This window comes from Pseudochaenichthys georgianus, chromosome 13, assembly GCF_902827115.2.
Source record: "Pseudochaenichthys georgianus chromosome 13, fPseGeo1.2, whole genome shotgun sequence".
Taxonomy (NCBI): domain Eukaryota; kingdom Metazoa; phylum Chordata; class Actinopteri; order Perciformes; family Channichthyidae; genus Pseudochaenichthys; species Pseudochaenichthys georgianus.
The window spans coordinates 3,822,154-3,844,847 of NC_047515.1; the positions used below are offsets into that span (position 1 = coordinate 3,822,154).

At 40.9% G+C, this 22,694-nt stretch overlaps 2 protein-coding genes across 2 annotated transcripts in view; one reads left to right on the plus strand and one right to left on the minus strand.

The window, feature by feature from the left end:
- The window catches only part of LOC117457436 (S-adenosyl-L-methionine-dependent tRNA 4-demethylwyosine synthase TYW1-like), a 112,337-nt gene extending 95,329 nt beyond the window's left edge, over window positions 1-17,008 (minus strand). Inside the window, exons 1-6 of the mRNA XM_034097526.1 lie at window positions 16,882-17,008; window positions 16,475-16,602; window positions 10,210-10,335; window positions 8,685-8,786; window positions 7,127-7,321; window positions 327-605 (exon numbers count right to left, since the gene is read on the minus strand). Coding sequence (XP_033953417.1) covers window positions 327-605; window positions 7,127-7,321; window positions 8,685-8,786; window positions 10,210-10,335; window positions 16,475-16,602; window positions 16,882-16,921 — 870 coding nt within the window. The 5' untranslated portion in view covers window positions 16,922-17,008. The remainder of the gene's footprint in view (window positions 1-326; window positions 606-7,126; window positions 7,322-8,684; window positions 8,787-10,209; window positions 10,336-16,474; window positions 16,603-16,881) is intronic.
- A 1,372-nt stretch (window positions 17,009-18,380) lies between these two features.
- sbds (SBDS ribosome maturation factor) lies at window positions 18,381-22,614 on the plus strand. Its single transcript, XM_034097955.2, has 5 exons — window positions 18,381-18,610; window positions 18,773-18,902; window positions 18,994-19,194; window positions 19,769-19,933; window positions 22,056-22,614. Exons 1-5 carry the CDS (start codon window positions 18,483-18,485, stop codon window positions 22,179-22,181), a joined length of 750 nt encoding a protein of 249 aa, XP_033953846.1. The 5' UTR covers window positions 18,381-18,482; the 3' UTR covers window positions 22,182-22,614.
- The last annotated feature ends 80 nt before the right edge of the window (window positions 22,615-22,694 follow it).

A 22,694-nucleotide genomic window follows, 5' to 3' on the forward strand; every position in this document is an offset into this window, starting at 1 on the left:
ATCATCATAAACAAGAGGATCATTTTCTAATTAGACATCAGCTTTTCTGCTATTTTGGCTCCTCCAAGGTGCCAAAATAAAAACTAAGTTAACCATTACAGCACTTGGCAGGACCCAGGAACATATCTTAGGTTCCTAATCCAATATTGACATGGGCAAGGGCTCATTGACATATTGTGTCCAACTGGCATGTACAAACCGGAGACTGGTGAGCAAGTGTTGTTCTGAAAGCAAGACCTAACGTGCAACACAAACGTGTAAAACCACTAAGACCAAAAGGAAAACAGTTTACGGTGTGCAACAAAAAACGAGATAAACTGCTCTACCTCAGAGCTGTTGTCCTGCGGTACAGGCGCTGCCTCGTCCTCCTCCTGTTCCTTCTTCATGTTCTTACAGGAGCTTCCGCTCTTAGAGTTCCCGCTGCAGCTCTTCTTCTCTCGCTTGGCCAGGGCCTGGAGGCGGGTCAGGAACTTCACCTTCCAGGCCAGGAAGTCTGCCTGAATGCTGCCATGACGGCTCTTCACCACATTACAGTCGCCCTCTCCCCTGGTCATGATGCGCATGCCACTCAGCATCCAAAGCCACTTGTCCACGTTTGTACCCACCTGGTTAGGAGAAGAGAACAAAGATAATTACTGAATGCTGAACAAGTCGTCAACTTCTTCCCTGGACTGTTCTTCCCCGAGAGTTTAAATCTGTCAATTTCTAGTTTTCAATAGTTCTTCAAATAACCGATTGTATAGCACATCTTTTTTTTTTTTAGAACTTTTTTTTTTTTAGTATTTTAGTATTTTATAGTAAAATTCACATTTTCCGTTATGATAATACAGTGCCACTCCAGGGCTAAAACAAATTACAATGTAATAAAGATGGCCTACCTTGGAAAATAAGACAAATAATCGTAAATACAAAAATAATAATGATGGAAAGAGAATACAAGTGACAAAGGTGTTAACAATTCTTATTGTATTAGTAGATGCATGACAGGGGCCCATCGCTTGATAAATATATTTGTCCGTAGGCATAATAAATATGTGACTTGCTCCATGTGGTGGATATCCCACACTCTCTGAATCCAGCAGTTATAGGTGGGAGGTTCTGGTTTCAACCGTTTAATGGTGATGCGCTTCAGGGCCACTGTCAATACAATTCTTAATAGATAAGTCTTAGACCTCTCTTCTAGACCCTCAGGTAAGACTCCCAGTATAGCCACCATCGGATTTAGAGCAATATTCTGCTGGAACACTTCTTTAAGAGCATCAAATAACTCTTTCCAAAATGTATGTCATTTAGGGCATAACCAAAATATATGAGTATGATTTCCCACAGTTCCTCCAACATAAGTTACTATGTGCTGGGCCCATTTTTGACAATATATCTGGTGTTCGGAAATATCTGGTAACTACTTCCCATTTAAATTCTCTCCATGTATATGAGTTTGTCACTAAGTTTGCTTCGGTGAATATGTCCTCCCAGGTATCTTGGGTAATATCTACGTTCATTTCTAATTCCCATCTTTTCTTTATATTCACCGAGCTATCCAGATTCATTAATAGGAATATTTCATATAATTTACCAACTATTTTCGGTCCTTTATTTCCCAATTTTAATTGTATCAGATAATTTTCTATTGGGGTAGGTTTTCTGAATTGTTCCCATTCTTTGTGGGTGGTAAGGAAATGTCTGAGCTGCAAATATCTAAAAAAGTCTGTTTTAGAAATATGGAAATAATTTTTTTGCTGTTCACATGTCCTAAGATTATCTTTATCCAGTATCTGATATAATGAAGTCAAGCCATGTTCCGACCATTTTTTAAACCCTGCATCTAAATTACTAGGCATAAAGGTTCTCATATAACCAATATTTGTTAGCGGTGACAGTTTTTTGGGTAACCCAAATGCTGATTGTATTTTTTTCCATATTTTTAAAGTAGCTGCAGTCCATTGTCCCGTTTCCTTTATGGGGGCATCTGAAAAAGGCAATATATGCAGAGGCTTTGGGCACATACTTTGCTCAATATTAAGCCAGCGTGTAAGTACTGTACAGTTCTGGACCCACGCTACTAAGGGTTTAATCTGTGCATCCATCTGGCTTAGATAGCTGTAGTGTTTTAAGCCTAATTCTTGGGCGCTTCCTTTGCCATATGAACTGGGAGATTAGTTTATCCAAGGAGTCAAAAGTCGATTTAGGGACTTCAATAGGTAGCATCTGAAATAAATAAAGTAACCTGGGAAAAACATTCATACGTATTGTCTCCACCCGACCTAGTAGAGAGAGGGGGAGTGTAGACCATCGGTCCATATCGCGTCAAACCGTTGACATGACATTTTCAGAATACAGCAGTTTACATTTCATTAGGTTTACACTGTATTAAGCTTTAGTACCATAATTTCCATCACACTACCAATACATTTAATTAATTTCTTATAATTGGCATCATATAGATCATGTGCTGATTTGGTGATATATATCCCAAGGTACTTAAAGCCGTCTTTCGACCATGTATATGTATAACCACTCTTGTTTTGTACTCTGTGATATTCTACCATTAATATCCATGGCTTCTGTTTTTCCTACGTTAATTTTGTAGCCTGAATAATATCCATATTGGGTTATCAATTTCTTGAAATGTGGTATCGTTGTTGTCGGTTCTGTTAAATACAGTAATACATCATCTGCATAGAGAGACAACTTATGCACCTCACCATTTATTTCAATTCCTTTTATGCTCATACCATCCCTTACCAGTTGTGCTAACGGCTCAATGCTAATGGCAAACGGGGGGGATAGAGGGCACCCCTGCCTACATCCACAGTCCAATGTAAATCTGTCTGATCTAATCCCATTAACCTTAACAGCGGTTTGTGGTTCTGAATAAAGTGTGTGTATCCAATTAATGAAATTAGGACCGAATTGTAATCGTTTTAGTGTTTGAGTCAGGTATTACCATGATACCCGATCAAAGGCCTTTTGGGCATCCAGTGAGAAAATCATTGCTTAATTTTCCTTATCCCTCTGATATGACATTATATTAAACAGCCTTCTAATGTTATCTCCATAGTGTCTCCCAGTAATAAAACCTGTCTGATCAGGATGAATAATATGAGTGATAATTGTACTGACCCGTTTAGATAAAATCGCTGTCAGAATGCGCAAGTCTCCATTCAATAATGATATTGGCATTCAGTCGGATCGTTACCCTCTTTATGTATTACTACTATAGTGGCTTCTCTCCAGGAGGGAGCCATAATCTTTGTCTTTAATGCGTAGTGGTACGCTTTTAATAAAAGTGGGGATAATATGTCAACGAAAGTTTTGTAGAATTCATTAATGAATCCATCTGGTCCAGGACTTTTATTGTTTTTCAGAGTAGCTATAACTTGCTTAATTTCCAAATCTGCTATTGGATCGTCTAATCCCTTGGCCGCTGATTCTGTTAATTCAGTCAAATGTATGTCTTTCAGAAATGTTTCCAATTGTGTATCATCAGTGCAGGTGTCTGAGTTACTATAGAGGGATTTTTAAAACTCTGCAAAGGATGCTGCTATTTCATCTGGTCTAGTGTGGAATTTGGAGTCCTTTGATTGTATTCTGTTCACTATATTAAGGCCCTGACACACCAACCCGATTTTGGGAGTCAGAGGCCGTCAGAGGCTGTCGGGCATTCGCGGCGCCGTGGTCAGGTTGGTGTGTCCCGCACCGTCGACCGTGATACGCCTTATTTGGACTGCCAGACCCGATGCATGGCCGATTCAACATGTTGAATCGGCCATGCATCGGGTCTGGCAGTCGGACCAAATAATCACTCTGATTGGCTGTTCAGCTAGCAAATCAGTGCATGAGAAGCGAAGCGGAAGTGAGGGACGTAAACAAACGATTTAAGAAGGCACACACAGACTGCTATTCATTTTCATCTCATCATGGCGATCTGGAATGATGCAAACGAAGACCTGCTCATCACCTTGATCCAGGAGAGGCCAGCTCTGTATGATATTACGGAGAAAAGATACTCTTCTTCTTCTCTGTCTTCCGGTTGTTGCCTCTTTTGAATGACGAATACACACTACCGCCGCCTGCTGGTAAGGAGAGTTATTGCCACTCACGCACTGAAGTCGGTGCGGTGTGTTCCCGTGCGACACATGGCCAAAACGCAGGAGAACACGGCCAGGCAACAGCCGACTTCAGCGTCGGCTAGTCCTCTGGTGACTGCTTGGTGTGACTGGGCCTTTAGACGACTGCTGTTTCTTTAGTCTAAATGCCAGTAGTCCACTTGCCCTATTACCGTATTCATAACTTCGCTGATTAGTGAACCTTAAGTTCCCCTCAATCTTATCTGCTAGTAAGCTGTTAAGTTCTCTACGGGTTGCATTAAGAGTTTTAGTAAGGCACGTGTGGCAGTTCCTTTATGCTCTTTTTCTAGTCCCTTTATTTTATGCTCTAATTCCCGTTGTTTGGCATCCTTTTTCTTTTTATTAGCACACGTGTACGAAATGATACGACCTCTGATAAACGCTTTGGCACAATCCCATATTATAAGAGGTGATGTTTCTGGTGAGTCATTAGTTTCTAGATAGTAATTAAGCTCTGACTTGATAAAAGTGGTAAAATCTTTATCATTAAGGAGGGACGTGTTAAGTCTCCACTGTTTAGAGATTGGTCTATGGCCTATGTTCCATTTAAGTTCAATGGGTGAGTGGTCAGAAATAGTAATGGGCATTATCTCTATGTCTTCTACTCTATGCAGCTCTGATCTGGATGTAAAAAAAAAATCAATCCTAGAGTACGATGCATGTCTACATGAGTAGAATGTAAAGTCCCTGCGTCTCCGATTCCTGCTCCTCCAGATATCTACCAAACCTAGCTCAATAGATTGATGTTTAAGCATTTTACTCATTCTGGGGAGGGGAGCTTTTGATGAGGGTTGTCTGTCCATGTGTTGTGATAAAACACAGTTGAAGTCCCCCCCCCCCCCCCCCATCATTAAGAGTCCAGAGCTATGCTGTACTATATTATTGAAGATTGTTCTGATAAAGCCAGGATCGTCTTCGTTCGGTGCATATACATTAATAAGAGAGACTTTGATGCCATGTATTGACCCATTTACCAAAATATATCTTCCCATATTATCTTTATGTATTCGTGTTGGTATAAAATGTATCTGTCTGTGTATTAGAATAGAAACTCCCCTTTTCCTCCCTGACTGGTGTGAAGAGTAATACACCTTGTCTGCCCAGGACTTTTTAAGCTTATCGTGTTCATCATCGGAGAGGTGGGTTTCCTGTAAGAATGCGATATGACATTTTGCTCGCTTCAATTGGCTTAGCACTTTCTTTCTCTTAATAGCACTATGTAGGCCTTTAACATTATAAGTCACAACTTTAAGTGATCCCATCGTGGTTTGAAAGAGTATTGAATAGCAAAATATAAATTTTTTAAAAAGGAGTGGGCTGTGAATATGCTTAAGACAGCTGTACTATATATTACCATTTTCAGATAGGGCCATTTGGCAGTTTCAATAGTTGGATAATATGGAAGTAGTGTTGACCTTACATTGGTCCCGGGGGAACAGGGGGATCAGAATCAGTAGAACAGAGAGAACAAATAAACATGTGTTTATCATCATGTGGTGAGGGGCGGGACCTAGTCCCTAGCTGCTTAAATAAAAGCAGCGAAAAGGCAGTCTGATAAAGTTTGACTGCACTGTGTGCTAAGGGAAGTCAGGTGTTACTCAGGCTCCTGCAGAGCTTAATATGTTTTATATTTTAAATAATTAAGCATAACGGCATATACGAGTAATACAAACAAAATATTGTCTCAAATAATGATTGGATATGAAATGGTACATAGCCATTCATATATAAAGAACTTATAATAGATATTAATTATCTTATCAAGTGCAATGGTTTTCTTTGGCAAACATTAGTATTCAGAACGGGGTTATTAGCTTAAGTGTGTTTATGTGCGTTATGTGGACTATTTACATACTGGCGTTGTGGTTTTCAAAGCTGGTGGTCAGTGTTCATTCACTTCTCAGTCTCTGGGATGACTTTCTTTAGCACGTATTCCAGAGCCTTTGCAGGGTCCAGACATTCCTTTTCCTCGTCTCCAACTGAGATCCGCATCCGAGCAGGGAACAGAAGTCCGTAGCGAAGTCCGTAGCGAACTCCCTGACGTCCTCGTAGCATCTTCCTCACGTCCGTGAATGCAGCTCTGGCTTTAGCTACGTTGTTGGTATAGTCGGGGAAGGTGGATATCCGTTTTCCATTGTAGTTGAGTGGGGCTCTGTCTTGGGCTCTTCTAAGCACCTCCGCTGCGTCTCCGTCATTGTGCAGCTTGGCGATAATGACCCGTGGTCTATCCCCCGGTGTGATCGGTCAAATTTGATGTCTCGGTCAAGATGTAGTGCTTCTTTGAGAAGTTTGGAAATAGCTTCGGGAGTGCTCGAGTCTGGCTGCTCATCTACGCCTACTATACGAATATTCCCCCTCCTCATCCTACCTTCCATGTCTTCACTCTTTTCTCGAAGCTCTTTGACTTGGCTTTTCAGGTTAGTTACGACAGTTTGTCGGGAGTTTACTTCGTCAGACCATGTCGACAGGCCTTCCCCTACGTCCTTAATGTCTCCCTTCATTTGATCCATTTCAGCCCGAATTGCAATTGTGTTGGTGGTGATTTCTGACCCGACAGCCTGCAGTTCACTTTTGAGGAGGCGAAATTACTTTGCAAGGGCGTTCTTCACTTCTTCCCGTAACATATTAGCCAAGTCTCCCCTCAGGGACGACAGGACGTCTGCCTTGATCTTTTCCGCAGTCATATCTGTAGCTTCGGTCCGGACAGGTGACGCTCCGTTACGGTTGGCTGGAATACCCTGCGTCGGGGATTGTTCAGGCCTTCTCGTATATTTATATTTCCGGAGATTTGCCGCCATCAAACTCGGAAATTCTGACTTAGTTAAGGTTATAATATCTTCAAGCTTTTTTTCGTGAGGTTTAATCTGGTTCTGATGTGAATAACGCCGTTTAAGTATAAAACTCTGCAGGAGCTCTGAAAAAGACGTCTCACTCCATACCCTGCTCACTAGCGCCCTGAGCACATCTTTTTGATAGTACTTCATATAATAGATTACCGTATTATAATGGCCGACGTAGACAGAGTTGCCGAGACCAAACACTGCATATCTGAGGCCCTTCAGGTAGGTCTTCCCGTATCTGAAGTCAGTGGACGCCTCCTCCAACCACTTGCAGAACCACTCTGCGTTCACCGTGGGGGTTCCGTCAGTGTACGTGGCCACGAGGAACACACAGACGGACATGTTGGTGCACTGAAGGCAGAGGGACACACAGTAAACAAGAGGAAGACGGTGAAAGAGTGAAGTAAGAGCAAGACATTTTACAAGTACCCTACTCCTGTAAGGCATATCCAAATAAAGACAAATCTTGCAAAGCAATGGAGCAGTAAGAACAAGCTGCTCCTGGAAATACAATTAGCATACTGTACACTAGGGCTGCTCAATTATGGCAAAAATCATAATCTCGATTATTTGGGTCAATAATTGTAATTGCGATTATTAAATGCGATTATTCTTTGACTTTGAAAACATCCATTTATTGGATAAAAAAAATGTGAACAGTATGTTTTTAACAGTTGATTACCCTGAACTGTAAGTATAATTCAACTGGAAGGAAAAAAAAAAAAAAAAAAAAGTAATAATAAAATAATCGTTTTATTTCGATTACGTTGTTTTCGTAATCGTTGCAAGCCATAATAGTAATCACGATTAAAATATGATTAATTGAGCAGCCCTACTGTACACATTGACATTTGGAACCTAGAATTTGCTATTTGTACCTGCAATTAATATTTGAATTTGGAATTTTGGGTTTCTTTTTTTTTTCCAAATTGGAATTGGAATTTGGAATTAGAATTGTAAATTAAACTGGAATTGTAACTTGGATTTGAAATTTGAATGTTGAATTGGAACCTGGAATTGGAATTAGAACATGCAATGGGAATTTGAAACGTATACCTTCTCAACAATTATACCTAGAGTATGTGATGGATAGTTTGTGCACTATTGATTGTCCTTTTCTGAATAAATAGATATTTTCTTTCCTGCTGTGCACTAGCCCACCAAACTCCTATTCATCTCTCAATGCACCTCACTGTGCCTGTGCCCACAACAAAGGAACACTGATTAAAATATGCATCTTTTTCAGCTGAGCTGGATTTGTGAAAAACATTTGTTTTCTGTGCCAGACTTGGAAATAACAAATCAGTGTGAACAAAAATGAAGGGAAAGCTGAGCAGGCACATTACAGAACTCGGGCTTACAGCACTGTTTGTTGTCAAGCTTACAACAAAAAAAGCCACTTCTGATTTATTTTACTTTGATTCATGCTGCTCTAATTAAGCCTTGCCTGTAAGCATTGCTGGGCCTTACACTCTTAGAGATTTAACTAACACCCTGGAGTAAGTTCTTAGTACATACGGCATACTGCTATGTATGTTAGTCTGTGATATTATACAGCGTTTCAATTAGGGGCAATGTGGAGAGGATCGGTGCTGAAGGTCGCAGTCGTTTAGGTTCCTGTTCGAGGACAAAATCTCTCAGAGTGATGTGTTCCTGTTACAGGCGTTATGTCTCTGATGTCTTTCTGTCCTTCACTTGACTGGAGCGACCTTACCTCATCAGAAAGTCGATCGTCTGGATCGTAGTCTTTGATGTCGATCACCTCAGCTGGTATGCCCAAAGTCTTCACTTCCTCCGACAGCTCCTTTGCAAAACCCTGAACAAATGAAGAGTCTAATCAGTCATCTCAGAATGGGACATTAATGGCGCGTTTGCACTGCAGCGGGTAGCTCGCTTTAAGCGTGCCGAGTCGTGCGGGGCCCGTTTTTGGTTGCGTTTCCACTTGGCCTAGTTTTGGCCCGGGGCTACTTTTTCACCTTTTTTCTGGCCCGACTAAATCGTGGTTCTAGGGCCAGGAACAACCAGGCTGAGTCGGGCTGAGTATGCTAAACTAGAGAGAGAATCGCTGGCAAGGGGCTACAAGAAGAACATATTTGACCGTGATTTAATTGTAATACACGTTTCTAAATGATGCCAAAGTAACAACATACTAATACCGGTTAGTAAAAACCATGAATTAATGCTTTGACAAGTCTGCAGACAGACGGCAGGCGAGAAACCCTTTTAAAATGTGTGTTTTCTAAATGGAGCTTGGCTAAGCTAACGTTGTATATGCTCTGACCGTCCACACTCACAACAACGGCCTACAGACATAAACAAACCAGCGACTGTATTCTCCATGACACAGACAGTCTGTGGTTTGTACTTGTTTCACTTCCGTCTAGTTTCTGAACGGATATGAGGAGCTGTGAGCTCTGAGGGCTAACAGCTAACGGCTGTGTTGTTTTTCTGGGGCTCTCATTGAAGATGACGTCACGGCTCCGCCTACACTGCGTTACTATAGTAACTACCCCAGTTCCTAAACTGTAATGGAAGCGCAGCATTAAAGTGAGCCGGGCCTAATAAGGCCTAACCAAACCGAGCGAGGCCTGCAGTGGAAACGCGCCATTAGTATGTGAGCCGCCATCGCAAAGAGGCGACCCACCACCTTTATCTTGGGTAAGAAATTCACAAATAGCCTAAATTCAGCTAACACATTCACCAAATAGTAACACAGGTAAACAGATGGCTGGGTTACGACGCTGCCCACAGACATTTAAGGAGACAGCGTACGTTCTAAAGCAGAGTTTGCCAACTCGATCTGGGACCCATACATCGGTAAAGACATTGATGCTCTTCAGTCAACCAAGAAGAACATGATTCATCTTTGGAGATACAAGCGGATGGATAGCTGTAATCCTGTAGCGGAGTTGAGGGAAAGGTCCCTCGGCTCAGTTCGTCCTCTTCTTCAAAATTGTCCAGAACATCTTATCGATTAATTCCTCGATTACCCTAGAGACTGTCAGAAGGGCAACCCGTAAAGTAACTGCTCCAACTGAACGATTTATTACATTCGAAAATGCTTTTTTATTTGTACTTAATTCACACACGAGAATAGGAAAAATAGGCCTTACCACGTAGTTATTTCTATGAGACAATTTATTGATGGAATTACCATTATTGCTATATATAGATTTGTATTGTTATCAGAAGATTTTCAGTAGCACAATCCTATTTACAGTACTAAACAGTATCTGTACCTTTGCTGTTCCAGTTTGAGAGCCGTAGAAGACCTTAACTCCTGACAAGTGGACCACGGCGTCAGAGCCCTCACTTCTCCTCACTGCTTTGGAGACCAAGGGGCCGACATCTTTGGAGAAGCTTTTCTGAAATCACACAGACAAGGATAATTATTGCAAAGACAAAGACCTGTGTTGCATGTGGAGGTTCCTTATTGCAAGGACAATCCAAATATCATAAGCACTACACATTCTTATACACCATACTCGACCCTGCTGTTTACATATCTTGTTTATTTGTTGTGTTATCTTGCAGAACACTTTTATTCTGGGACAGGAATTGTACACTCCTTGTTTAATATATGTCAGCCTATGTTTTTACATTTTCTGATATGCTAGTTGCATGTTTTTTATGTATTTATAGTTTCTTAAAGGTCCCATGTCATGCTTTTCCAGTTATTACCCGTCCCCTTGTGTATTATGAAGGTGTTTATGCATGTAAACGGTCTGCAGAGTCACAAACCCTCAAAGTGCACCCTGTAGCGAGTAAAAATCGATTTTTAAAAATAATATTCGATTATGGAGACTGTAACGAATATTCGAATAATCACTGGCATCCCTACTGCTCACTGCAGCTGTTCTTACCGTTAAAGGAGGATCAGAGTCATTAAATGTTTTAAGTGCTTCATTAAGAGTAAAATATATTACATCTCTTAAACGAATGAGGAGATCATACTCTATAAAAACATTAAGTGTGTGAAATATACTTACAAATTCAATAATAATGTTTTGATTATAAAATAATAACGTACAGTTCTTACTTGTGGTTTTTGATGCATGTGTGGTAGACCCACAGAACGTCAGACATTTAGGATATATACAAATACGGGTAGCATAACTAATAAATATTTTTGTGATTTGTGTCTCTTCTGTAGGACAAATTAAATAACAACATCCGATACATAAGTTGATCTGAAACGAGCTCAAATAGCATAATAAAATGAATCCATCAATTATTATTATTGTTATAATAACTTAAATGAAATGTTATACCTGGAAAAACCAATACAGGACCGAAAATAATACATAGAAAACTATAATAAAAGAGATGGACGAAATCATTTCAATGTGAAACTATCAGGCTTGAAGGGATTGATGTGGAGGGAAGTCCAGTGGCAGGTGATAGAACTGCGTGCATGCCAGAATTAAAGGGCGTTGTTTATGGTGACGCTGGAGTGAACGAGGACATCCCAATTAATACCTGAGGACTCCTCTGTCCTCGCGTCTCTTCCTCGTGTCTCTCGCTCGCGTCTTACGGAGGCGGAGCTAAGACGCAAGGAAGGGACGTGAGTGAGGGAAAGGAGAAGGTGAAATATTCAATTGAGATGAGTCTATCACAAAACAGCCAAACACTTCAGAGACATGTTTTGTATATCTGAGACCTCTAATGCCCCTTTTACACCAACATAGCTCCCGTTCTAGCGCTTTTCTGGTTCGGAACCGGTTTTTATTTTCAGCCCCCTTTTGTTCACACCGCCCAGTTCCCGACTGGTGCTGCCGCTGCTGCGTCATGACGTCACCGTTTACGTTGCTGATTTTCTCCCCAACGGCGCTCACAACCACAACAATGGGGGACTGCGTCGGGTCGATGATCGTGTTACTTTTAATCATACGAAGCCAGAATAAATGAAATACCCAGATAGCAAAAGACATTAATTCAACATTGGATTTTGGTTCAATTGGTTATTTTTGGTTGAGGTTGAAAAATCAATCAATTCGATGTGTTATTAAAGAAACCATTTCAACGTTGAAATTCCCTACAATGAATTTACATTGTTTCAACGTGTGGCGCTCCCCTCCCCCTTGCGCAGCTCTCCAACTGCTCTCCTCCCCCTTGCGCAGCTCTCCAACTGCTCCCCTCCCCCTTGCGCAGCTCTCGGGCGAGACCAACTCGATCTCATCCTCCTGCGAGCCTGATGGACCCTTCTCCAAACCGGTGGCTAACGTCAAAACGTGACTGTTGCACGTTACACTAAATCTTGAAGGTCTATAGTGAAATAGCTTACAGCTCAGGGTGTGGAGGAAGGCAGGCTTCAGTTACCGCCAAGCCGCCATTTATTGTCCCTGCCTGAAGGGACCCTGGAGTGACAGGAATCACAAATCGGTAAGAAATGTAACATGACCGTTGCGCATAACTATACTCTATATTTTTACATCAGTTACACCCATATGTTTTTTTAATATAAAGGAGGCTACCGAGAGCGCAAAAGAGGGAACTAATTAAACGTTGTTCATCGCATGAGGCGGTTGATATTTTCTTGCCCGGACTAGCACCTAGCTAACGTAGCAGATACGCTAGCTAATGAAATCTGACATTAATCTCTACCATCCTACAGAAATTACATCAAATTTGCTCCGATACAGTCAAGCTAAAGCATTATTTAGGATATTCGGGTGAAATTGTGCATTTTCTTTTTCGGTTTTGAAACGGAATAACCAAATAACTAACCATACACGGATTCTACTGTTATTCTGCCATTTCATTAAAATAATTTGTTGTTATAACAGAAATACGTGTGCTTTGTATCTTGGTTTGAATGTTGTAAAACGTTATACACTTAATGAGTTACCCCAGTTAAAATGGCCTCATAGCTATTCCAATAGCTCATAATAGTAGCATACCGCTCATACTGCTAGCTAACGAAATCTGAAATTAATCTCTACCATCCTACAGAAATTACATCAAAGTCGGTCTGATACAGTCAAGCTAAAGCATCATATAGGATATTTGGGTAAAATGTATGTCCTCGGGGTCCTGGACTCCCTGTTGAAGACCCATGGAATAAAACATGTCATACTAGGGAATTTCGTCAGTACAGTTATATTTGCATTGCACCGGGAGGCTGATATATATTTTTACTGTTAGTTTATGCAATTTTTTTTGTATCTGCTTTGTTTTCCTCCATTTTCAGGGTTATACTACAAGACGAGTCGAGGGGATTCACTGCAATACACAAGGCCAAGTAATGTAATTATAGCAGCACCACTTCTCTTTACCTAAGATGGCTTCTTATTGGTCTAAAAGACGTAGAGTCATCAGAACTGTAAGGGACATGGAGAAAGATATCCTTAAGGAATACGAGGAAACTCTTTATAATAACAAGTCACATTTAGACCCCTGTGTGAATGGGGAACCACCCTTCAGACTCTCACACGTTTCCCAACTAGATACACCACCAGCTTCCCATGTACAAATGGAAAATGATCATACTGATGGTAGTGTAGCTGGGGATGATGAAGTTGAGTCAGACCATGTACAAATGGTAAATGATCATGCAGATGGTAGTGTGGCTGGGAATGTTGAATCAGATTCTGACAGCCATGACGAGCATCAGCCTAGTCAGGATCTGCTTATAAGGAGCCTAAGATATTGGGCAACATCCTACTCAATCAGTCTGGTTGCTTTGTCTGCTCTGCTGTCCACCTTAAAGCTTGTTCACCCTATAGGCTCCCTAAGGATGGAAGAACTCTGCTTAGAACACAACATGATGTTGCAACCACTCAAATGCAAGGTGGCGAGTACTACCATTTTGGATTGGTGCGAGGGATACTTTCACAATTGAAATGTTTGAGTTTACCAGTGAGCCTCAGACCTCTTACTTTACAGTTCAACATAGATAGATGGTCTCCCTCTCTTTAAGAGTTCAAGACTTCAATTCTGGCCTATACTTGCAATTCTGAAATGTGATTATACTAAGTCCCCTTTTATTGTCGGTATCTTGTGTGGTTTAAGCAAGCCCAAGTGTGTTGTTGACTATCTGCAGCATTTTATTAGCGACCTTAAAAATGTACTGGCTAATGGCATTGTTCATAATGGTAACCGATTGAAAATACTGGTTTCCTCATTTGTGTGTGATGCTCCAGCCAAAGCCCGTATACGTTAAGAACATCAAGTCACATAATGGCTATTCAGGATGCGACAAGTGTGATCAACATGGTGTGTGGAGGAAGACAATGACTTATCCTGAAACAAATGTCAGGCTTAGGACAGACTTGAGTTATTGTGATATGATTGATGAAGAACATCACTTGAAACAGACACTCAGTCCTTTAAAAAGGGACAGTAAATATGGTTTCTTCATTTCCAATAGATTATATGCACCTCTGTTGTCTTGGTGTGATGAGAAAACTGTTGAATATGTGGTTAACCTGTTAAGCCCTGAGCCTGTTTTTCAGGTCTCAGGCTCGAAAATGGCATTCCCAGAACAAATGACCATTTTTTTTTTTTTTTTTTTTGATTTTGATATACTTTATTAATCCCCGTGGGGAAATTGTTTCTCTGCATTTGACCCATCCTAGTGTTAGGAGCAGTGGGCAGCCATTTTTGAACAGCGCCCGGGGAGTACTACCATTTTGGATTGGTGCGAGGGATACTTTCACAATTGAAATGTTTGTGAAAGGACCATATCTTCCCTTCTAAAAAGGGTTAAATTAATAATCTTTTTTCTCAAAGTAATGATAAACCTGTGAGTTGGATGTAGAAGAGTCAAAATCAATATAGATGTTTCTTTTTAATGAAAATTCAGATTGAACATAGTAAAAAAACTGTAAATTATAGTGTCCGTCCAGAAATTATTTTTTACTTATAGTGAAAACTACTAGTCTAGAGAAGTGTCTAAAAATAGAACAACAATATTCAGTTGTATCGTTAATGTCCTATAACATAATCTTCCTGTGCCAGAATAATGCACTTGAACGCATCAAAGCTTTGTGATTGGCCGGCGTGACCCCATGTGTCGGGGCGTGGCTTGTGGGCAGTGGGCACTAGTTCGCTTCGCTGACGTTGTCCGTGTCAACAGGAGTGACAGTCCGCACACACACACAACACCGCAAAAAAGCCCCAAATATATCATTTTCACTCCGAGTGGGAAGATGATTATTTTTGTATCTATTCCAATTCAAAGTCCATCTGCAATGCGAGCGTGGCTTTATCGAAGAAGGCTCTTTTCGGAGCGGCATTTCAAAACAGTGCACAAACGCTACGAGACGGAATTCCCTCCTAATTCTGCCCTACGCTCCCAAAAGGGGAGGGGCCTGAGAGGACAGCTAAATGCACAGCAGTCCATTTTCACCAGGCGCAACAACAAGAGCAAGGCTGCTACCATAGCATCTTATCGTGTCAGTCACGTTCTTGCGAAACACATGACGTCTTTCAAAGACGGCGAAGTTGTGAAAGAAGCATTCTTGGAGGCTGCGACGCACTTTTGGGGGACAGTAAAAATAACAGTAGCATTTCAACAGGTTTTTGATACAATAAAAACTCAAGTTAGATACCGTTATTAATCAGCTGTAAGTTTTAGTTTGTTTGAACTTATTCATTATAATTATTGTACAAAATGGTATAAGAATGCAAACATTAAGATCTGTTCTGTTTAAATTGATTATAGTCTATTATCAATTCAGGTTAAGAAGCTAGTGTTGCTTGCATCCTATTTTAAAAAAGGCATTTATTTTTATACTCTACTAAAATGCAACAAAAAAAAGGGTTTGATTCTATTAATTTTGTCTTATTTATTGCACATTGGCAGCAGATTCCTGAGTAGCTTCAGATCTGAGTTGTCTTATTAGTAAGCCTAATTTATACTTTTGTAGCAACACTATTTTTATATAATGGCAAAGAAAGGGTTCAGAGTCTTTTCTTTTTTCCTGTGTCATATGTGGCAGCACTGTTCAATGTTTCCTGAAAACATTACCCACTGTATGTGACGTGTGGATAAACTCCAACTCCGTATCAACAACACTGTTGTGTAACGTCAGTTAAATACTTGTATGTGTGTAGATTAGAAAGAGGTAAGATAAAGGATCTGCAGTATTTTATGAAGTATTCATCGTACAAAGGTCAGTTTTATACAAGTAGAAGTGTGTATTTACCTGGCAGTAGGCTGTCAGTAATGGCTACGCCTCTTTATTCGGACTGGTCGATCTCGGTAGACTGGCAACTTTAAAAGTAGCTCTCGGTTGAAAAAAGGCACCCCTGCCCTACAGGGTTTTGACTCTGCAGACCGTTTACATGCATAAAAACCTTCATAACACACAAGGGGACGGGCAATAACCGGAAAAGCATGACATGTCACCTTTAATACAAGATCTGAGTACTTCTCCCACCTCTGGTTAAATTGTATACAATAAAATACCTTGAATCTTGAACTGAGTACCAGCAACCACTGACTAAACTGTTCATCAATGCAAACAGGAGCACACAGGGATGTGAGCAGTAGCACCTTACCTTGTTCAGAGCCACCTTCAGGAGGAACCAGACCCCGAAGAGGAGAGCAGCGGCGGAGTACAGGTACAACCGGTGGTGCCATACCGACAAAAGATAGCTCTCACCGGGACTGAGAGCATTCTGTGAGCCTGGGGGGGAAATACATCAAGTTTGGTCTTCTTGTTTTTTTAGACAAATAATATGAATAATAAAGGTTAACTAGTTTCTCTCAGGGTATACGTTCATTGAGCAACAGTGGCTTCAAAGCAGCAACAGGACTTAACATAATGTATCTCCAACCTTAGTTCACCTGCCTTGAATAAAGGCGGATGGGTAGCAAACATGCTAGTTAATAATAGTACAAACACTAGCAGAAACATGATGCTAAGCTCGTTTCCTGTTCCGTTAAATCCGTTTAATTAACGTACCTTCAGTTTCCAATGCAGACACACTACTTATGCAGAGCATAATAACTCTGAAGACACTCAGCGTCGCTGTTAATTGTGTGTTCAAAGCTATGGTTTAAATGATGATGTTGTGTGCAGCCATGTTTTGTGGAATGCCGGGAAGTGTAGTTCTGTGTTTTGTTGTGACGCTAAAGGCGGTCCATGCGACATTCAAAAAGGGGATATTGTGTAAAAAATGCTATCTATTTCTCGCATTGAAAACTCCCGTTTCAAGCAAGGAGAGTGTTTTGTTTCTGTTGCTATTTTAACTATTAAACACCCATCTCAAACAGTACATTTGTTTCGGCTTGCTTCAGTTTGGTCATTTAATTTTGAAAGTAATGACCGGAAGTGTACAGATAAAAATCCCCTCCGTATTGATTCTTTTTGACTATTTTATTGATGCAGCTTCTCACCATGGCCACTTGAGGGCAGTAGAGACTTGTGTATTTCAATACACTCGTCAACATTTGAATCTGGCATCAATATAGTCACCACAGCCGCCTGTCTGAATAAATGTAGAAACGGACACATAAGAAATGCTTTGGTCTTTGGACTGTGTTACAACTCCTGCTGCAAAGTTATGTTGGTCTTCAATAATGATCTATTTACAGTGGGAAAAAATCCTGTTGTATTTGAAATACATATTGTATTAATAATAAAGTAAAATAAGTATCTTTTAAGATTTTGTAAAGAATGTACCCCGCTTAAGAGGTATTGGAAATATATAACCTTAATATTATTATTATTGATATTCGTTATGTCATTTCGGATAGAGAAACAATAGCCTATGTCATCTTTCTTTTCACTGTCATTATTCAATGGTATTTTTGGACAGATATTAAAACTTTATAAATTGTAAATTGGGTATTCATTTATATATTCGTTTATTTTATGTGATTTTGTATTTCTGTATTTCTGGAATTGATAACAATATGAACCATATTATTCAGCTTCTAATTATTATTGGCAAATATGATCATATTCACAAATCCAAAGGGTCGGACTCAAAACCTGGCTTTAATCGTGTTACATATTGAACTTTCAAAAACCTTCAACATTTTAAAAGAATGACACTTAATTTGATTTCTAAAAGGATTACTTTTGGACTCGCTGTAGTGTACAAAGGTAGAGATTACAACTCCACATTCATAGATAATCAGAAGCAGCCCTTTCCCTCTGGTGGTCAGAGTGTGGAAATGCATTACACTAGTTAAGGCGTCGACACAATAAAATAGAAACACTTCCGTTTAACACTTTCAAAATAAAACGTTTTTAATAGACTTACCTGCGTAGTCACAATAACACGTTGCCTCTTCAAACCAACATGTTTTTTTGAACGTATATATTGATTTATATAATTCTTTAATATTTCATTTCATTCCTTTATTTTTAAAACTAACATAATCCACTAACTGAGTTTAAATCGACCGAAGAGGCAAAGCGGAACTGTTATTTGACGTCATTGTTTCACAGCGGACACTTATTGGAAACGCACGTTTGGAGCGCATTGCTGTCGCAGCACTACTTGTTTTTGTCAACAGCAGCTTCAGACAGGGCGGTCTGTCTCATTTAACTTAAACATGTCTATATTCACGCCAACAAATCAAATACGGCTGACTAATGTGGCGGTGGTGAGGATAAAGAAAGGCGGGAAGCGCTTTGAAATCGCGTGTTACAAGAATTCAGTGATAAGCTGGAGAGCAGGAGCGTGAGTAACATTTATATGAAAACCCAAAATATTTAAAGGATTTGACGAAACATGTCTTTTGTATCATAAAATCAAGCCGTTTTTCTTCATAAATGTGAGTTTGATGCCTGTAATTCTGTGTTATCCAACTCTGAATGTCCATTTGATTTGACTTTCTTCCAGAGAGAAAGACCTGGATGAGGTTTTGCAGACACACTCAGTGTTCGTTAATGTGTCCAAGGGTCAGGTGGCTAAGAAGGATGACTTGACAAAGTCTTTTGGGACAGATGATCTGACGGAAATCTGCAAAGAGGTCAGTACTGCCATCCTCTTATTCATCATCATTAGCTGTGAAGTGTTCCCTAAACCTCATCTTCTGTTTCCTTTCCTTTTCTGTGCGACAGATCCTGACCAAAGGAGAGCTCCAGGTGTCAGACAAGGAGAGGCACTCTCAGCTGGAGACCATGTTCAGGGACATTGCGTCTATCGTGGCAGAGAAGTGTGTGAACCCCGAGACGAAGAGGCCGTACACAGTCAGCCTCATCGAGCGGGCGATGAAGGACATCCACTACTCTGTGAAGGCCAACAAGAGCACCAAGCAGCAGGTGAGGAGAGGCAAATCAGTGGAATGTGTTTCAGCTGCATACACTTGATTTGATCTGTTAGTTTGATGCATTACCATATCCTTATGTAGACCTTTCAAAGACATATGTAGAAACGTACTCTCGTTGCAATTGAAATGTCAAATGCTAAATGTATGTGTTGGCTTGTCACGGCTTTGACCAGAACAAATGATGTTGGATGGATTTCAAAAGATGAATCTACACCGACAGCTTTTTCCTGGAGCCAACAAAGACACAAACAGTTGGAATCATATACTTCCACATCTGGAGGGGGATTCGTTTCATTTATTTCACAGGCGTCATAAAAAAGATATAGATTTTTGCTCACCCCAAGTGGAGCAAACCGGCATTTCCTCTGCAGCTAAATCTTATTTCAACATCTGCTGTCTTCTGTGTGCAGAGAAAATGAAGCCGTACTAGTGTATTGACATATTTGTACTGGGAATAGGATAGTGTGATACAGACGGGATTGATCATTTTTGCCGCATTATCACTGAGAGATATATTAAAAACGATCGTGGTGGAATCTTTAACGAACTGACCCGGCTGTTCCCAGGCTCTGGAAGTGATCCGGCAGCTGAAGGAGTCCATGGAGATCCAGAGGGCCCACATGAGGCTGCGCCTGGTGCTGCCAGCCAAGGAGGCCAAGAGGCTGAAGGAGAAGCTGAAGCCGCTGCTGCAGGTGGTGGAGAGCGAGGACTTCGACGAGGAGCTGGAGATGGTGAGGGGACATTAGATACTGGTACACACTGTTAGTCCCAATTCCTAACGCACTCTGACACACCAGTCTGTGGTCTCTCTCAGCTGGGTGAGGCCCCTTCTTTGAGGTGGAGGGTGCAAATATACAGAACTTTACAATCACCTATGCTGTGTTATTGACACAGGTCCTAAGTTAAAAGCTAAACAAAATACCGTGTTACCCTGAGGTTGTTAACATCTGTTTGACAATATTACACAGTTTACTATCCGATGTTTGCATGGATCTATTTGTTCACATTGTGTTTCATGAGGGACACAAATGGCGGTGCACATGGTCGGATAGGGCAGGTTAATCGGGCTGGTGCCGACTTCCTGTTGCAGGGTGTAATAACTTAAACTGCCTCCTGTTGCAAACAGTGTCTATTGTTTTTGTATTTTGTTTCTAGATTTTTTTCATTGACTTTATCAGGTTTAGTTTTTACAAAAGAAAGCTAGACAAAGAAAGTCACCTCACCAGGGTGGGAATTTCAGCCGTACTAGTACGGCCACTTTGGCCGTGATGCAATTCACGGCCAAAGTGGCCTTTGTGCCCCTGTCAAAAGTAAACAAAATGTCCTGTGGCGTAGGTATTTTGACTAGCAATTTAGTTAAATTGTTTCGTTTATCAACGCTACAACATAGCGTTTCGTGAGTCGGTTGTCGTTGTTGGGGGGGAAAGCAAACAGCTGTTTGCTGCTCGATGTGCTCCGCAGCAAACAGCTGTTTGCTGCTCGCGATGTGCTCCACAGCGCGAGCAGGCTCCCGTGAGCGGGAGGGCGCTCCTTCTTCACTACAGACTATCGCGCCACCTAACCATTCGCCAAAATGTTTTTAATACCAGCGGTAACCGGCCAAGCGCCGTACAAAAAACTATCTTCAAATAAAAGAAAGTCACCGGAGGAGTTAAAGGAGTGACAGGGAGTTGGCTGCAGTGCCGCGTCCTAAAACCCTTTTATAATCTATCGATTAGATTTATGATTTTAAAATTATAAAAGTAGGGTAGACATGTGGAGATTACCCGGCTGAACAAAACATGCATTTATCAAACAGGTTTGTTTTCCACAGACCTTATTTCCAGCTGTTTTCCAAAACCCTGTGGAGAAATCCCATTGCTTTCTGTGGAGTGAACCAGCAGCTACTTCCTGGTTTCAGGACGCGTCACTGCACCTCTCAATATGATGCCAGTATAAACAAGGTCTTCTGTCGGCTCTGTACATCAATGCCGACCTATGCTGACAGTAAGTGAAGAGTAGACAATATAAAGGTATTGGCGAAATGTCCCAGCAGTTTAGGATCATGAAGGTTCTAGTCTACTCTACATGTCTAACTCCTAATGACAGGAAGGCAGAAAGTGCATTATACAAATAATAATACTCATAATAATAGCAGACATTTTTTAACAATGACCACAATATCATTATTTTAATAAAACAAATATGAACAATTGAGGAAAATGAGGAAGAACTGATGATTCAAATGTTGTAGTACAAGTAATAATGTAGTTAGTGCATACATTCTTGCAACAAATGTGTTAATTTTCTTCATTATTACGGCCCGTCCACACAGCGGCGTGCGTTGACGCTTCCCCATTCACCTTGAATGGGGTGACGCTGTGTGGACGGGCCGTTAGTCGATGTTTTTTTGGTGGACGGATGCTCCGGGCCAGTGGTTACAATGGTGGAGCCAGTGACAATACAATGTTACCCTTACTGTCTACCCCTCACTGACTTATGATTTATGGCTGAACTTAACGTATACGTTTAAGAAACACTTGCTATTCAGCCGTTTGTAAAACGACTGGTGTTGATGTTAGTGCTACACTTTTCAGTCATGTTGATTGACCAGCGTAATTTAACCAAACAGCCTTTGTGCCCTGTCATGTGGCCTTTGTGCCCTGTCATGTGGCCTTTGTGCCCTGTCATGTGGCCTTTGTGCCCTGTCATGTGGCCTTTGTGCCCTTAAAAAAAATGTGAACAGGAAGGCCAAATGGCCTTGCCCCTAAAATGACGACATTCCAAGCCTGCACCTCACTGTCTGCCTTGAATCCTAGCAGCAAATATGAATAATAAATACACAAGTTTAATAATACAAATGTTATTCCCCAGGTGGTTCTGGTGGACCCCGGCTGCTTCAGGGAGATCGACGAGCTGATCCGCTGTGAGACTAAAGGCCGGGGGTCTCTGGAGGTCCTCAATCTGAAGGATGTGGAGGAGGGAGAGGAGAAGTTCTAGGAACCCCCCCCCCCATCAGGACTGTCATCCACACTGACACGCTTCACCCCCCCTCACAGGCTGCATCTCTCTGAGGGACTATATTTTTGAGGAGACTCTTGCAAAGTTCAGCCAATCCTGTTCCAGAGTGTTTAAACAGATGTGTTTAACTGAAGGGAAGGTTTTTGCCAGATGTGCGTGCTCGTGGAATATATTTAGAAAATTAATTTGAGTATGTAAATGAAGTTGTGTTACACTTTACTGAAAAAGTAAAAGCTCTGGCCTGCAGTGACTTATTTATTCAGCTTCACAAACACAACTGTCAGACTGTGTGCCATATAGTCACGCAGCACGCTCTATATCCCAGTTTTATGGATAATTACCTGAACCCAAAAACGTATATTTTGTCATAATGAATGATCTTTCTCTGAAACAAATAAATATATTAACTTGATATCTTCTTCGTTGTGTTCAGATGGTGAGTTTCCTCCTACATACAGTTCATTTTCAAATTAATTGAAATCAGAATGTTGC